Below are 18487 nucleotides of genomic sequence, written 5' to 3'. Positions count from 1 at the left end.
TAGTGTGTAAATATATATAAATCACAGGCAAATCCCATTTTTGACTGCACTGGGACTTTAAAATCCAACCCTTTCATCCAATCAAATCACAGTTTAATTGTGTTCTTTAAAAGAGCACCAGGCCAGAGAGCAGAACCAGGCCTCGGGGGGTAACCATGGTAACCTGCGGGCTAAGCCACGCCTCATGACAGCGGAGGACTGCCTCGGTGTGATCAAAGAGAAGATCGAAAACATCCACGGGGTGAGAGAGAGGAACCGTCCACGCCCACTACACAACTCCACACTCCATTACCTCTGGGATCAATTGTTTTGATCAATATACACATTCTATACTGCACACACAAACACCTAGTACTGACAGGATAAGACGACAAGGGGTTGGGATACTAACCCTCACAGACACCCTTTAAAGTCAGTTGAAAAAGAATGCATAATGCCAAATCCCAAATCCAAGCCTAGCGCTAAAACGACAAGAAAACGTGTAGCAAAACAATACACGTTCCATACATATTTACATCCAATCAATATACACAGCCAATCACCATGTCATCATCATCTTCTCTGTCCAATCAGGACATCCTGTCAGCGTTCCGTGTGATGGATCAGAATTGTGACAGGGTGGTGGACAGGCATGACTTCAGAGAGCTGTATGACAGTCTGGGCCTGGTCACCAAGGAGAGGGAGTACCAGCGCCTGCTGCAGCTGCTGGGCCTGCAGCCTGGAGCCAACCTCAACTACCCAGAGTTCTTCACCCTCGTCCAATCCAGCGGCAAGACCCGCAGGCAGAATTTCAAGCCAGCCAATGGGTGAGTAGGGGCTTGTGGAAGTGTGTGTGTGAGGTTAGACAGGATTCATATGTAAATGTCACTGAGGTGTTTCTGTGTGTGTTCTTGATGCTGTTCAAACAGGCCAGACCAACTGCATGACCACCTGGTGTCCAACGCACGCCACAGATGGACTGCTATGTCAAAGGTCAGTCTGGTTTAACTCATACCTCTACCCTGATACTCAAGTCTCAAAGAGGATAATGTGTATGTTAACATGTGAGAGGAACCCCATTACAAGTTATGTTACCTCCTCCAGGTGATTTGTCGCTTTGATGAAGATGGTCAGGGTCTGGTCTTTAAGAAGGACCTCAGGAGTCTCCTCTATACCTACGACCTCCCCATCAGTCCTGATGAGTTTGAGGAACTGTGGGCCAGGTGAGCGATATTAGAGTGCGGTAGAACACGACAACCCAATCCTAACTTGAGATCTGTTTTGTGTAAATCATTCAACGTTATCAATGCGGAGCTGTGATTTGTCCGAACACTGTTCCACTGACAGGTATGATGGAGAAGGGCGTGGCTACCTCACCTGTGCTGCGTTCCTGGAGAAGCTGGGCGTGGATCAACAGGAGGTGGGACATGCGAGGAAGGATGCAGACACCACTCCCACAGATGGTCTCCCTGCAGGGGCTACGCTTCAGGACGTTGAGTGAGTGAAGGGTGATTAACTAAATGAATTAGTGCAATTACTAATTAAATTCTATAGAATACGCTTCTAGAGTTAAGCATGCGTCTGAGCTTTGGCCAAAGGAGTGATCAATAATAACTATGTGTGTGCTGTGTATTTGACCATCCAGGCGCTTGGTGCAGGGTAACTGTGAGGGGTTGAGCAGTGCTCTGACCCGCCTGGATAAGAAGAGAGAGGGCCTAGTCAGGGTGGAGGACCTACAGAGTCTGCTCCAGGGATACAACTGTCCCCTACACAGACACCAGCTCACCCACCTCCTACACACGTAAATAACTCTCATTATAAAGACCTCTCCATTCCTTCATATAGCTAACACACCTTAATAATGATCAAACTACTGGGTTATAATCAATCTATCTATCTTCGTCGTGGTCCTGGAAAAATCTTGTATCTCATTTTTTGCCGATGTTATTTCAACAAAATAATAATAATACACAAATTGTTCTGTGAACGTTTCCTGACTCTAGGACTAATAAAAGTAATGCCTTGTGAACTACACCTGAAAATAAACCGTTTTTAATTCCCTGAAAAGTTTCCAGGAAGCAGAAGCATTTACTCATGTTGAATATTGAGTACTGTTAAACTGATGTTAAACGGATGTTTGTAACTGCTGAATACGTAGACACTTTTGTCTCCTCTAAATTTTAGACTCAAGGTTCCAATGGACAGTGAGGACAGGACGTTGTCATACGTGGACTTCCTGAAGGCGTTTGACCACGTGACAGGGAAGGGGTGTGAGCACACCCCTAGGCCCTGTGGATCCCCTGACCCAGCCGAGAGTCTGGAGTGGCTCAGTCCTGAAAGAGCTGCTGGTAGGATACGGGAACTGGTCACTGCATCGATGGATATACTCCACAAGGTTAGGCCTCTCCCGACACTCTGTCCCTCTTCTTCCCTGGCTCTCATTGTGAAGACCAACAACGTATACAATTAACATCAATTTGTTTTAGCTACTTACAGTAATAAACAATTTAAATTGTAACAATCGAACTGTGCTTTTTAATATGCATTCAGACTGAGGGAGGTCCTTCTGCTTGCGTAAGCTCAGACATGCTCTCATCTGGTCAGCCACACTGACTCCTACTCACCTGTCTCTCTGTCTGGTCTCTTAGGCCTTCTCTGCCTTCGACAGGAGTGGGAACGGGACAGTCACACCTCTGGAGTTCCGGCGGGTGCTGGACCATTTTTGTGCCCGCCTCTCGGACCCCCAGTTCAGATTCCTGCTCGACAGAATGAAGCTGAACTGGGAGAACCACACGGTGTACTGGAGAGACTTCCTCAACCAGTTCAACCTATGCAACCTGGACGTGTGTGATTGGGTCTGTGTGTGTGTGGTGGGGGGTCCGTACTCTGTGTTTATACGTAGGCCTGTGCATGTGCATTATGCATGTTTTTATTTGTTGCGTGTGTATGCATCTGTGTGTGCAGACCCCTGAGGATTGGTCAGACAGAGTAGGTAAGGCAGGTTTCCCCGCCCAGCCCCAGCCTCTGCCAATCAGTGAGGAAGTTGTCTCAGCCTGCCTGTACACCATCACCAAGGAAATAGTGGACTTAGAACACACCCATAATGACACCATCTCTAAAGAGGACTTCAGAGTGATGTGTGACCGCCATTTCATGAGGCTCACCAGTGACCAGGTAAGCTGACAGGGTCATGTCTCAATAGGGTCATACAGTATAGCTTTTTACATATATTTTTATTTATTTAAGCTCTTACAAAAACAAATACTAGGCACAATTCATTATACTCTATCAATGGGTTGTCATGCAGAAACAACAGGAATAGGCATACGTGCATGTGTGTAAATTAGATTTTTTTCATTTTTTTATGCATTTGCTAGCCAAGTTCTCCTTAGTTATTAATTATTGCAATCAAAAACAAATTTGTATGTGTTGATAATTATTGACTACTTATAGAGAACGTTAGTCATCCGTGAAGCTCATTAAGCTTGTGTGTAAATGTGAGTGTGTGTCTGTGTGAATATCAGTTTGAAAATGTGGGGTATGATGTGTGTGTGTGTGTACTAAACGTGTAATTCCTCTCCTCAGTTCGAGAGGGTGTGGGAGAAGCTGCCAGTGAATGTGCTGGGGGATCTGGAGTACAGGGAGTTCCTGAAGCACGCCAGTGGAGCTGTTGCGATAAGGGACAAGACCACAGACCGAGAGGACATCAGTCCCCTGAAATCTGCATCACCACCATCCCCTGGGCTCATAGATATGTCACCATCACCACCATCCCCTGGGGCCATAGATAGGATGTCATCCTCCCCACCTGCTCTACAGAGGCCAAATACTACAGGCAGCAACCTCCAACGCTCAAAGGTACAGGATCTCTCTATACATGATGCTTATCAGTTTACTCATATATCTCCATCTTTGTATTTGATAGTCCACAGTTCTAAGTGGCGTTACAGAAGCCATCCCAGTTAGTTCTGTAAGCTCCTGGGTGTGACCAGAAGTGATATCCAAAATCTAACTAGGATGGCATCCAAATCATAATTACAATATCTTATCTCTTCTAATCTGGGACTGAAAGTAACACACATTATCAATCCCCCTGTCCTTGTCCCCCTCCCCCCAGTCGGAGGTGGGTGTGTCCAGCAGGGCCAGGCGTCCGTCCACGGCGGGGAGAGAGAAGGAGGGCCCCCTGGTGGACTGTGAGGAGGTGGAGAGGAGGCTGAAGGGGGAGGTGCAGCGCTGCTGGAGGGACATTCAGAGGAGGTGCAGGGAGGAGGACAGAGAGAGAGACGGAGAGATCAGCACACGCTGCTTCCTGGGTAAAATGACCAATCACAGAGTGACATACGTACAGCGCAGCGCCTGATTCGTTATCCCCAGTCAATCATTATTTTACTTAACTTCAATTCACAATCCACCTCAAAACCATTTGATCAAAATCACTTCCATACCTGACTGTGTGTGTGTGTGTGACAGACATCCTTCAAAGCCTCAATGTCAGTGTGACCCAGAAGGAGCTTGATCGTCTGGCCGTAAAGTTCGTCATGAGGGACAGTGGGCGCGTGTCATATCTTGACTTCCTACGTCACTTCCTCCTCAACTTGAAACCGCCAGCAGTCAAACAGCCCTTTGAGCGGCCCAAACTACCTCTCCCCACTACACCGGTACTGTTTACCCCTGTTTAACTACCTCTCCCCACTACACCGGTACTGTTTACCCCTGTTTAACTACCTCTCCCCACTACACCGGTACTGTCCACCCCTGTTTAACTTACTGTCAATATGGGACAGAGTGCTGTATGAACATAAATGTTTTTACTGCAGAAACTGTGGTAAATTAGTATTTGGGGTGAGAGAGAAAACATATTTTATCTTGCTCTTTTCTCATACTACTCTGTTTTCCTCTCCCTCGCTCTTTCTCTGGTCCATTATTGACTCATTAACTATCACTTTCAATGGGGAGGGGGTCTATGACGTAAAATGCGGGGGCGGTGGGTTGCCAGATTGTGTATACTCAACGGGGACCTCTCCCACCCTCGGGCTCTCTGCTGTCTCCTCCTTGACAACAATACTTGTCAAGTTTGGTGATTTGTGTGCTTTTGGCACAATGAGGTATGTTAATAAAAGCTTCGAAAAATGACACGCGGGTGGCCAGGTTGGAGAAGATCCCCCCCGGGCTACTAAACATTAGCATTAAGCAGGGCCCCAAGCCTCACCAGAGTGAGTGGGTGAGAGCTTGTCTGGCAACCTGCGAGATGCAAACCATCCAAACCCCCTCTCGTACTGGCTTTGGTTCACAATTATAACCCTCATTATCTACTAACCAAACCAACCATCTGTGTTATAAATCAGAGACCTAGCCTGACGAATCGCACTGTCGTCCGCCACACACTTTAGTCTGAGACTCTGCCATCGTTGAAGTTGTTTGTGGTGACGAGCGGCGTTGTACAAAACAACGTTATCAGCGATTGGATCGTCTCTAACAAATCAGAGAATCAAAGCCAATGACAGATTTTTTCAAACCGCCGCTGTACCCATGTGTGTTCCGGCTCTGGCCGAACCCATCGGTTTCTGGACCATTCAGACGGCCGCGAATGTGTTGGCATTCGGTTAAGGGTCGGAGAGGTACTCAGATCCAGACTCACTGCGGAGAGGAAACTAACGTCCGTGGGTGTGGTGTAACGTTTGGCCAGAGCAAGGAGTCTGGGTAGCCAGGCAACCAGAGACCCCCTGTGTGCTTCATGCTGGAACGATCTTTCAGAACAAGTTCATAAAGACTACTACTTTACTGAGTTAAACTCATCATATAAGGTGTACAAAATAGCGATATGATTGGAATGATTACATCCATGCAATTGTCTTTAAGTGTTTGTTAACCCTGTTCTGTCCACTCTGGTCTTCTCTGGTCCGGTGTGGTCCTGATGCGGTCTGGTTGTGGTTCCCTTGCGATCCAGATGAGTGGGGGTGTTCTCAGTAGACAGTGTGTGGAAGCCATGCTGAGGCTCTATGGCCCGGTCCAGCAGTTCTGGCGCTCCTTGAGGCAAAACTTTGTTACCTTCGACCACAGCCGCAGTGGCAAAATCTCTATCAAGGAATTCAGAAAGGTATAGTCCAACAATCTACTGTTTGACCATTATTTAAAAAGCTGTTAACTAATAACACGTCACACACACACCAGATAATCCTGATTGTGTATTTCTACAGGTACTAAGGCAGTTCAGAGTGAACCTATCTGAGGAGGAATTCTTCCACCTCACCTCTTTCTTTGACAAGAACACTACGGGGAAGATCTCCTACAATGACTTCCTACGGGGCTTCCTACACTGACCTCTAACCTCTGCCCTCTAACTATGGCCCCACTGTAGGCTCCTGTGAAGGTTTAGCTAGTTATCACTGATAAATCAGTCCATATTGATCACTATAATTTCACTGCACCACTGAGTGAAGGAGGGATACACAGAATTATTACAAAATCATGTCATGTAAATTAAAACATATAAAGTGATGTATTATATAAAATATGTATTTGAGGGTTTTCTCCCAAAATCTTCCCCTGGCATGTCTACATCTTTTTCTCCCTCTAGCATACCGATTTATCTCTCCGCTGTATGACTTTATGATACTGATTGCTTTCCGAACCAAACCCAACCAAATAAAGTGCTTTTGAATGATGTACGGACGCTGCAACACGCAGGGGGACTGTCTTTGTTCCCATCTGACGGGAAACGAAATGGATGACAAGGAGAAGGAGAGGGCGTTTGTCATTCATGAGATAGACGGCATCACCGTTGCAAGACAGAACCCAGAGAGAGAGAGAGAGATCATTATCTAAATAATCTACAGAAAGATGGAGAGAGAGTGAACAACCGAAAGGGCCAATGGAGATGGAGTGTGAGACCATGGAAAGATAGAGGGAGGGATAGAAGGAAAATAAAGAGAGAGAGGAGATGGGAGTCTATATGATAGGTACTGTATTAATGGTGTAAAGCGAAAAGCCATCCGCAAATAAATTACCCCATCTCCTCCGGGATTACTAATGTAATTATTTGAACGAGGGTTCTCATTAGAATGTGCAGAGGTGTGGAAGAACCAAGCTATCAAATGAGAGATGAGGAAACCCAGGTTTAGACACTGGAAATTAACTCTGGTCCCGGCTCACATAATTGATATGAGACACAGATACGTTTGATTGGTGCAAAAGAGCCAAGCTGAAAAAGAAACAATCACCACACTTTTTTTTGCCACAGAACAAAAGAAAGGAGGAAAACTTACACAAAGAAAGAGTGTGGGGAAGAAAAGGAGGGATGATCCATTGGTCACAGATAAGGTTTAATTCAATGTGTGTAGATAATCTCTCAGAAAACCAGAAGCAGGTAGTTTTAAGAAAGGTATTTTACATTTACAGAGTTGTCTCCAGGGGCAACACATTATACAATACCATTCTAAAATGGTTGGATTTTTCTTCTTTTCACATTAAAAAATATTGTACATCATTAAAGCAATAAAAAAATCCCAATAGTTAGTATATCCCAAACAATGGTAACAATGATATACAATTCAAGCAGATTGTCATCAGAAGTTATTAGATTCAGAACAGCATGCCCCAAGGAACGAACAAGAAATACAACATCAAAACTTGAGTTTTCAAAGAAAACAGGAAATACAGAATACAGCTATCGAGGAACAGTGCATAAAAAGTGAGACATTTCAAAGTTATGGTTGAAAGAGAATAGTAAGAAATGCCCCAAAACAAACAGACATTTCCCCCTACAGAAACCTTTAAAAGAAAAGATGATACAGACACTGACTCCCCCCCTCGTTTAAGCATGTTCTCAGAATGCTTACCCCCTGGTCCTATCCACACGCACACATACACACACACATACAGTATTCACACACACTTATCTGTAAACATTCTATCCTAGTCTTTGTATTCCTACAACAGCCCACTAGTCTGCCCCATTAAGACATAACCCAGCTAGCACAATGTGCAGAACAGCAGTGAAACACCAGTGACCCTGGGAATAAAACGTAGCCAGAGGGGATGTTCATATATAATGTCTGAGAGCAGAGAGATCAAACAGGGATGTAGTCTTGTTATGCTAACCACACTTTGAGCTCAGCTAGCCAACCAAAGACTTTGGCTGCCAGACGAGCAGAGGAAGGACGCTCAGCATGCTTCAGAAAGATAAAAAATTAACCCTTTTTACGCAGACAACTGCTTGACAACATGAAATAGTTAATAATAGCTACACGGGTTGTGGGTAACCCCGTGCACTCAAAAAAATTATATTTAATTTAGAGCTGTTTAAATAGTGGCCAGAACACATGTTGGGTTATTTTGACAAAGCCAGTTGGGTTGCATGAATGACCCAACATGTTGGGTTGTTGGGATTACCCAAACATTGGTTAATGTAACCATCAGTTGGGTATTTTTTACTCTCATGCTGGGTTGACCTAGCATCTGGGTCTTTTTTAACGTAACCCTTAGGTTATTTTCAGGAGGCGTGGTTTATTAGGGGCGTGGTTTTCAGCTAGATCTTATTGGCCACCCGTGTGAGTAAATGTCATTCCTGTACATCATTTTAAACGTACATACTTCAAATTTAAATGTCAATAACATGTTTTTCACACATTCTTTTGTAATGTTAAGATGATTTATTATAAGGTATACCATCTTACTGCCTAATAAGGTATACCACCTTATTGTAACCCAACAATGGGATTTACGTAGGTTTTAGGGAACTTATACACTTCTGTAAGTGTCGTTGAAGCTACAAAATGTTAAATGTTTGACCTTAATATGTCATAACTATGCAACAGAACAGATGAATACGAATGACATTTACTTGCATGGGTGGTTAAAAATAACTATCTGAAAGCCACGCCCCTACTAAACTACACCTCCAGTCTTCTGACCTGACCTGCTGGGTCATATCTCAATAACCCAGCATCAATAACCCAGCATCATTAACCCTGCACCAATAACCTAGCATCAATAACTCTGCAGTTTTTAAAGAAAACAACTCAGCAGTTGAGTCAACCAAACAACCCAGCATTTTTTAGAGTGTAACATAGTGCAGATATTTTTATACAGTAATAAGCATTTATTAGCCTATAAAAGAAAGAACTGAACTTAGAATAAAATGTAAACATTGTTTGCACTGGCTCTTTTTTTAACAACACACACACACATATTTAACAACATTTGAAGTAATCCTTGATTGCTAACATGTTTTTACAATGACAGGTGATGTAGATTTACAGTTACAACTTTTTGATCAGTTACGGTACATTAGGCCTACACCTCATCGTCATCCACTAAGAGTTCAACGTTCATTCCCATGATACATCTCTCCCAGAAAGGGCACCATGGAGCAGCGAGAACATTCCAGACACAAACACATTTGCCAATCTGCTCTGTTGGTTATTACGTATTTCCAGTATTCCGTACTCGGAATCAAAATCTTGCAGGCTTCCCGGCCGGTGACCTCGGAAATAAACTTGTCAGGATCACGGCACATGAGCCAGAGATGAGAGGATGAGCTGATTACACATGCAACGAAGGATGGAGGGGGAAGAAGGAGAGAGGGGGAAAAACAGAAGAAGGGAAGAGAGGAAGAGAAGAGATCCCTCTCCCCTGGTTAAGAGGCTTACTGAGAGTTGTAATGAGACCCAGGGGAGTGGTGTCAACACGTTTGACACCTATACTCACACACAGCCCGTGGCAGAGACCTCCCGCTGCCCTCACACACACTTTGATCTCACACACACACACAAACCACCATGCCCAAGGCCTGAGAGAAAGAGAGAGAGAGAGAGAGAGAGAGAGAGAGAGAGAGAGAGAGAGAGAGAGAGAGAGAGAGAGAGAGAGAGAGAGAGAGAGAGAGAGAGAGAGAGAGAGAGAGAGAGGGTGGGTGGGTGGGTGGAGAGTGAAACTAGAGGTGCAGAGAAAAAGAGGGATCAAGAGAAAAAGGGATGAGGGGAAAGCAGTGTTTTAATCTGCAGTGCAGGAAGTGTGATATCAGAGTACTGTCAGGGGTATCCTTTCTGTGCTGGCAAACAGCTCCACAAAGTCAGAAATGGACATTGGGTTAATGTTCTGATACCCTACTGGTAAGTGTTCAATCACTCCTCAGGGAAGGTCTCAAATGAAGGGTGGACCACAATGTCACAATGTAAAAACGTCACCACTGAGCAACTTCCACTGGTGACTTAACAGAGTCCTCTATGAGGAACAAGAGAGAATGAGAGTTATCCAGTGTCTTCTTCTGAGAGAAAGACTGTGAGTTCAAACAGTGACACAGGAGACACCGTTACCCCTGTCCTCTTCTCTATCTGACAGCCAGGTCAGATTGTCAGTGCAGTAGAAGTGCAACAGAAGATTTACAGACTAATGCTGACATGTTCATATGAGGCATCTGGGGTCTGTCTTTTGCCTTACTTTAGAGTTTGCAAGAGCTTTTGTTGAAATAAAGGAATGACAGTACATAAAATAACATGAATGGATTTGCTAGGTGAGGATTTGCAATGGCGCCTGTCTATTTCACACACACACACACACACACACACACACACACACACACACACACACACACACACACACACACACACACACACACACACACACACACACACACACACACACACACACACACACACACACACACACACACACACACACACACACACACACACACACACACAGCATCCATTAGAGCCTTGAATATATACATCACACCACCACACCTGCCCTTCACCCTCACCTACCTGCCTTCCCACCACTAGGCTCCTGATTGGAGGGGGGCTCAGCAGGGCGGGGCTTCTCTAGTCATGTGGTCCTGGTGGGATTGGGCAGGTCGAAGACGATGGGCGGGTTCATGGGCTGGAAGTTGACGGTGCAGGCCGAGGCGTTGACGAACGTGGTGGTGCCGTCTGTCATCATACCATAACCTGGAGGAGGTAGAGGAGAGAGGAAGGGAGACGACTGTTAGAGAGGGAGAGAAAGACAGACTGTGACAGTAACACTCATTTGTTCATTGACTTCTTTACACTCTCTCTACATTTCCCTTTATTGACACAACTAGCCACATCTAACTCTGATAGCGGCGACTCGTTTGACATGTAGCAAATGTTTTACAGGTGAGATACTTTCTGCTTTTTCGATCACTCAGAATGAACTGGTCTGATGTAGAGAATTTGTGACAAATGACAAAAGCTACAATTCCTTTTCTCTCCCTTCTTCCATGCTCCCAATCTATCTCAGTCACTCAGATCCACACGCAGGGCTAAATATGGCCTGTTCCTCCCTGTGTGAATCTGATTTAGGTACTAATCTGGTCCTCTCCGAAGGGGCCATGGTGCTCCAGGGGACACACGCTGACCTGCTAACCCCAAAATATAATCTCTCAGCCTGGAGACAAGGCCTCCAAGTCCCCCCTGGCCTGGATGAGATACCGCAGTACCACTTACAGTATAATATATGACTAGAATTAAATACAGCCTCATTGCAAGAATCTATAAACGAGTCATAATGATGTATTCCAAAGACCTTGACCTACAAGATCAATAATCTGATTTAAATATGTAGGCTTGTGTGAGAAATGAGAAACCTCATTCATACAGAATGAAAGTGTGTATGTGTGTGTGTGTGGGTGTGTACCTTCGTGGATGTGTCCGAACACGTGCAGCTTGGGTTGTACTCTCCTCTGGACAGTGTTGAGCAGCTCCATACAGCCCACCCGCTGCATCTTCTTAGGAACCCAGTCCAGGAACCCTACACAGAGACAGCAACACAACACATGTCAATAACCACATAGGAAACACTGGTGATATAACATATGGACACATACTACAGCCCGTATACACATCACTCCACAATACTATAATGCGCTAGTCCAGAAGCCCTGTAGAGAATGGAGATGACTCACACACACACGCACATTCTGCTACACACACCGCTGCACTCTGCTACACACAGTGACACGGGTGAGAGAAAGACTGATTTAGTGCCACTTCAACCGGAAGCATTCTGCTGAGTCTATAGAAACACTATCGGGACTCGTCTATCTTGTGCCATGCACACGTTGGTGGTGGATGGCGTGACACACCCTCATACACAAACTGCTTTGAAAGCTAGTGAAAAGCTCGAAATAAGTAAACGCAATTTGACTAAAAACCTATTGGGTAACTTTACAAGTCTGTGGAGACTTGTAGGTCTCCATTTCTGGACACTCAACTAATTCTCTGCTTGTTTTAAAGCAGCTGGTGAGTAAACAGCTTTTATACAGATGTTTCTCTCCTGTGTAACTTCCTCCTCAGCGCTAGATAAAAAGAGGCCATATTTCTCCTCTCCCCCATCTCCGTTCCATCGCTTTATCGCACCCCATAAAAGACGAGGGGTTTTGCCGCAGTGCGAACGAACGGTGTCTCTCGCTCTTTTTCTTGGGTCACCTTTCGTCTAGCCCTCGCTTTCTGTTGTATCTTTCTCTTCCTCTCTCTCTAGACTGACAGTCTCTCTGTAGTTCTCTGTCCCTCGCTCTCTCCTTCTCTTGCTCTCTGTATTCTCCCCCACCCCTTTCTCCCTCTCCTCCCCAGCCTCCTCACTCTCGCTCTGTCTCTCCTTCTTCCCAAACCTCTTTCTCCCTCTCCTCCTCTCTATCCCTCTCTTTGTCTCTCCCTCTAATAGGCATTAGTGGCCCGCTGTAGATGCTCCATATGCCGGTGGCTTATGAGGAGAGGGGAGCTGGAGACACTTGGCTAAACTGAACGGAAAATAACTCCCTGTGTTTAGAGGCGAGACGCCACGCAGCAGCCACAGAAATCAATCACACACACTCGTCTGAGCATCTCCCAGCTGCAGCAGGAGATGGGCTGTGAAAGTGTGTGTGTACGTTATGCAAATGTGTATGTAAGTGTGGGTAGATATTTACACGAGGATGATAACAGGAATAAATTACAGATTATTCAAAAATAATTACTTATTTGACAGTCTATCAAAGCATGTGCGTGTGTGACTGTGTGCATATGTGCGTGTGTATGGAACGTGTGTGCGGTGACGTCTCATGATTGTGTCCCCCAGGTGTAATGTCTCCCTCACCCAGTGGGGGGCAGTGTGTGACCAGTATGTCGGTGGAGTCGGGGATCTGGTTCCACTTGTCCAGCAGAGCCTGACCTCTTGGCAGGTTGAACCCCCAGCCATAGTACCATGGCTGCCTGGCTCAGAGAAAGAGAGAGGAGAGAGATTAATACAGTATATCATATCAACTGTCAACACAGTCACCCATCAGATCATCATCTCTAATAAGGTTGAGCCCAGTTGGGGAGAGATTAACAGCCAAAATAGCACTTAACCTCTGAACCTCAATCATCTGCTCTGACAAATCAAAGACTACTGCTGCCACGTACAAAGTGCAACAGCATAAATTAGACAGAACCTTAGAGACGCAGGCAGAAAGCTCTAAGCTACAAAACCTCACCGCCTCAACATTAAACATGAACATCCGCTTGATTCAACAGTCGGCATTGGAGCCTTCCAGGACGGGAGGGGAAAAGAGAAGAGAGAAAAGAAGAGGAAGAGAGGGACTTGACAGCTGGGTCCATGTCCCTTCACTTTGATAGCGGACGCCTCTGGTGTGTGAGTGACGGTGGAGAAATTAACATGTCACTAACAATGAGTCCTCAGATCCATCTTCCTCTGTACCGTAAGGCGAGCCACGCGTGTGTAACCACGTTGACGCCGCCGTTAGCTCTCGTACCGCCGGCTTTTTTTAATTTGCAGAGAGCAGTCACTGGAAAAGCCAACTTTTATCGGCGCCACGCCGCTCGTCGCTTCAGTGGAACGTCAGATGGAGGGTGTTTTATCATTTCCTGCCCGTCTGTGTATGTATGCAAGCGAGTGTGTACATGTGTGTGCGCCCCCCCCCCCACACACACACACACATGTACACACACATACACATACTTAATTAAAGAGACCTAGTGGTATAATACAGCAGATACATTTGGTGAATGTCCCAACCCTGGGGTCACTGCCTGAGAGAGGTTAAGGAGACAGAGTGAGAGATGCATCATGGGAAACGCTGTCCCACTTCAGCTTGAATTTACTCCACTAAAATTCCATCACTACGGGACATCAGAGCCTATACACTTGATGAAACATCTGAAGTTCCCAGTGAACACAATTTCAATCATTTACACAGTGAATTTTAAAAGGTTTAAATTGGCCTGAGCATATTAATTGGGCCGGTTAAATATTAATGTCTGTCTTAACATGGATGTCTCAATTAAAATGAGATGAGCTGCCAGTCTCATCTGTGTTCCAAATGGCACCCTATTCCCTAGTACTTTTGACCAGAGCTGTATTGGGAATAGAGTGACATTTGAGACGCCAACCATCCATCCCCTCTTCATATCTGAATGGAGAGATGAAGAACAAGTGAGAGATGAGAGACGGAGGAAAAGCACTTTTCTCTGGTAATCGCTATTGGACTGTAATTTCCCTAACAGAGGATTAGATAAAGCGAGAGAGAGAGAGAGAGAGAGAGAAGGGGAGATGAGAAAGAATTAAGGGGCTATTGAGAGAGACATGGAGATGGAATGAGATAGAGATGAAGGGAATGAGAGAGAAAAGAGTGAGTTTGTACATTATGTAAATACTTGCATTTCTTCTATTTGTTCCCACTTCCAACTCATCTCAAGTTAAAAGTCTGGGATTTTCTACCACTAGGGCCAAAATCACATGCTATACAGTATCTACAGCATGCTAGCAGATACCCATACTGCCCTACCAAGCAAAACAGCAGTATCTGCTCATATCATGGAACTGAGAAAATGGTGGTTTCACAGTAACTTATTGCAGTTACTCCTAATATGACCCCCATTTTCTCCAAAACACAATACAACCGATGCAGTATACTTGTCCACATGATTAAGCATGTATTTAATGTAGCAAAAATTACATTAATTCATTTTCAACCAAATTAGCAGTTACTGCCTTTTTGCTTGGTAGGGCAGCATAGACTTCCAGTCATTGCGCTAACGCTAGTTAGCATAGGATCGCGATACTACCACCAACTACCTTGATACTGGACACAGACATAAAAATTGTATCCACGAGTGCCCCTGACTCTGAAAGTGCCCCTGACTCTGAAAGTGCCCCTGAAAGTGTACCTGACAGGCCTCCCGGGTGGCGCAGTGGTTAAGGGCGCTGTACTGCAGCGTCAGCTGTGCCACCAGGGTTCGCGCCCAGGCTCTGTCGTAACCGGCCGCGACCGGGAGGTCCGTGGGGCGACGCCCAATTGGCCTAGCGTCGTCCGGGTTAGGGAGGGGTTGGCCGGTAGGGATATCCTTGTCTCATCGCGCACCAGCGACTCCTGTGGTGGGTTGCCAGGTGCACTGTGTTTCCTCCGACACATTGGTATGGCTGGCTTCCGGGTTGGATGCGCGCTGTGTTAAGAAGCAGTGCGGCTTGGTTGGGTTGTGTTTTGGAGGACGCATGACTTTCGACCTTCGTCTCTCCCGAGCCCGTACAGGAGTTGAAGCAATGAGACAAGATAGTAGCTACTAAACAATTGGATACCACGAAATTGGGGAGAGAATGGGGTAAAATTCGCCCCCCAAAATAAAATGTACCTGCACCTGACTCTGAAAGTGCCCCATGACTCTGAAAGTGCACCTGACTCTTAAAGTGCCCCCCAAAAAAGAAAGTGTACCTGACTCTGAAAGTGTACCTGCCCCTGACTCTGAAACTTAATTCCAGGAAAAACCCCGACACAAAAATGAAAGAATATAATACTAACATCTCTTCTACGTAAATAGGATTTGACCAGGAAAGGGATTAGAATTGAACTAGTGTTTTTTGGTGCAGTTAGGAAGGAGAATTGGGGACGTGCTCAGCATATTAAAGACCCAAGGTTTGTTACGGATATGAAAAAAAAGGAAACAGATGTTTGAGTTAGAGCGCTGGATCCCTAGGCGTCATCTAGGGGCAAAGCAAAGCACACCGGGAAAAAAACAATAGCATCAAAATCACTACTTTCATTTGATGTGATTCTTTTCCCCCTTTTCTTTTCTGAAGCAAGAGAGAGAGACTGACACACACACAGAGAGAGAGAGAGAGACAGACAGAGACAGAGACAGAGAGAGAGGGAGAGAGAGGGAGAGAGAGAGAAAGAGACACAGACAGAGAGAGAGACAGACAGAGAGGCAGAGAGAGAGACAGAGAGCGACAGAGAGAAGGAGAGAGAGAGACAGAGACAGAGAGAGGTGGAGACTGACAGAGACAGACAGCAAGAGACAGACAGCGAGAAAAAGACAGCCAGAGACAGACAGTGAGAGACAGAAAGCGAGAGACAGAGAGACTGAGACAGAGAGACAGGGTGATTGTGTCAGGTTTACCCAAAACACCACTTTACCCAACAGGGTAATATTATAGAAGGTTTGAAAACAAATAAGAGATCAGTCTCACGCTTGGTAATGTTTGTGTGTAACTATTTCAGTGTGTGTGTGTGTGTATTTGTTTCTCCATTCAGAAGCTTAATGATATCATTGGAGAAAGCCATGAATGATTAACGAATCAGGCAGTGCTGAGGGGCGTGAGGCGTTAACCACACACACACACTTTGGTTAACTTCACAGTCGTTAGGAAGAAAAACAGCACGCCAAAAGAGGAATTTTAAATCTAAATCAGTTCCAGACTTATCCTGAGGTCTAGAGAGGAACAGGCTTGGTGAGAAATAGAGAAAGAGAGACAAAAGAGAGGGAGATGGTTTTAGTGATGTTGTGAGACACAGGAAAAGAGAGCGGTAGAGAAAGGGAGGTGAAGAAAAACGGAGAGAGCACACAGAAGAGAGTGGTATCTAGACAGTACACAGCCAGTCTGGATTCTCTCTATATATCTTTTGACAAAAAGTATGAAGAGACGCAGAATAGGAAGATGGAAAAGATGCTGAGAGAGGGGGGCAACCAGAGAGACAGCTAATGAATGTGTGTATGCTATAGGAGTGTGTGTTCATTTCAAGTTTTCTATTTCTCAGAGAAGCCGAGTGGATGCAGTCACACCCCATCATCATCACCTCAGCTTGAGTTAATTAAGACAAACTGTCGACTTAACGACCCTAATAACAGCCTGGAAGGGGAGGAAAACACACAAACACACACACACTGAGTCACGACATACACTCTGCTTGTGTGCTCTTATTAGACTGAGTGTATGTGCGTGTACTGTATACGTGTATGAGTGTGTACAGTATGCACACCTGGGTAATACTAAAGGGGGTTGCTGTGCTGTCACTCGTCACTCCTAAGAGCTGAGATCTTCTTATTAAACTCCCTGCCTCCCCGCACCACTTGACGTGTGTCTCCGTACATGATCACCCCTCCCCCCACCCCCCTCGCTAACCTCGTTAAGAGCCTGTTTCAATTAAAAGTGTTCTGGGGTGGGAGAGGTCCATTGGGACTCCACTGCTCAGATAGAGGTCAACAGAGCTGCTTAGAGATGCTATTAGCGTCTTCCTGTTCTCATTTACTCATTCACTAGCCTGGAGGCTAGGTGGGCTAGTTCAAACACAGGCTACTGACTGTTAACACTGCTTCCTATTACTGGGTAATTACACACAAACAATACATTCTACTCTGAGGGAACTTCTCTCTGTCAGTATTAGATACTAGTAAATACTGCTAGGTACTCTATGTCCTCTGACTGTCTGATATCTCCTATTGTCCTCTTTGTTTAGTCTACTCCATGAGCCAGTGAGGAGCCATTTTAAAATGAGTCAGTTCTCTCTATCGTACAGAATAGGATTAAAATCTTTCAATAGGACAGTTATAAATTAATTTACACACACACACACACACACACACACACACACACACACACACACACACACACACACACACACACACACACACACACACACACACACACACACACACACACACACACACACACACACACACACACACACACACGGGCTGGTACATGGAAGCATGAGAGCGTTTGACTCCAAGAAGACGCTATTTCATGTTACAGAGAAATACGTTACTTTCTCTTATCCATTATTAATCCCAACTCTAAACCTTTCTCAGCGCACACTATTCTCCCTCCCACACACAATGGTTAATGTACAGACTTTGATGTTTAATCACGACTACCACACACACAAGCCAGTCCACCCGGCAAGATTGATCCTCACAGCAGGACTACTGAGACAGAGGGAGGGATGGAGGGAGAGAGAAGGGGAAGGGGAGGGAGAGGGACAGGGAGAGGGAGAAGAGAGGGACGGACAACGACACTGATGCAGAGAGAGAAGGAGATTGAAAGAGAGAGAAAGAAAGGGAGTGGGATAGAGGGGAAATATGAGATGGGGAAGGAGAGAGAGAATGCTGAAAGGCAGAGTACTGTATATCTGACTGACAGTATGGAGGATAAGAAATGTGACAGGGCCCAGCCCAGCCTGCAGTAACCGAAAGGTAGCTGGTTCGAATCAGCCGTTCTGCCCTGGAGCAAGGCTGTT

At 45.5% G+C, this 18487-nt stretch overlaps 2 protein-coding genes across 2 annotated transcripts in view; one reads left to right on the top strand and one right to left on the bottom strand.

Moving 5' to 3' along the window:
• LOC139393132 (EF-hand calcium binding domain 6) overlaps window positions 1-6307 on the top strand; it is a 30832-nt gene extending 24525 nt beyond the window's left edge. The window contains 14 exon segments of the mRNA XM_071141497.1: window positions 114-241; window positions 574-806; window positions 909-972; window positions 1084-1202; window positions 1327-1476; window positions 1625-1780; window positions 2164-2374; window positions 2628-2902; window positions 2904-3153; window positions 3565-3837; window positions 4097-4292; window positions 4450-4637; window positions 5927-6076; window positions 6177-6307. Coding sequence (XP_070997598.1) covers window positions 114-241; window positions 574-806; window positions 909-972; window positions 1084-1202; window positions 1327-1476; window positions 1625-1780; window positions 2164-2374; window positions 2628-2902; window positions 2904-3153; window positions 3565-3837; window positions 4097-4292; window positions 4450-4637; window positions 5927-6076; window positions 6177-6299 — 2516 coding nt within the window. The 3' untranslated portion in view covers window positions 6300-6307.
• A 977-nt stretch (window positions 6308-7284) lies between these two features.
• The window catches only part of LOC139392846 (metallophosphoesterase domain containing 1), a 46853-nt gene continuing 35650 nt past the window's right edge, over window positions 7285-18487 (bottom strand). Inside the window, exons 5-7 of the mRNA XM_071141152.1 lie at window positions 13072-13187; window positions 11635-11748; window positions 7285-10925 (exon numbers count right to left, since the gene is read on the bottom strand). Of these exons, the coding sequence (XP_070997253.1) occupies window positions 10804-10925; window positions 11635-11748; window positions 13072-13187 (352 nt within the window). The 3' untranslated portion in view covers window positions 7285-10803. The remainder of the gene's footprint in view (window positions 10926-11634; window positions 11749-13071; window positions 13188-18487) is intronic.

This window comes from Oncorhynchus clarkii, chromosome 33 (genome assembly GCF_045791955.1).
Source record: "Oncorhynchus clarkii lewisi isolate Uvic-CL-2024 chromosome 33, UVic_Ocla_1.0, whole genome shotgun sequence".
NCBI classification, from domain to species: domain Eukaryota; kingdom Metazoa; phylum Chordata; class Actinopteri; order Salmoniformes; family Salmonidae; genus Oncorhynchus; species Oncorhynchus clarkii.
The sequence above is the reverse complement of the archived record's forward strand: the minus strand, read 5'-3'. Positions and strand labels throughout refer to the sequence as shown.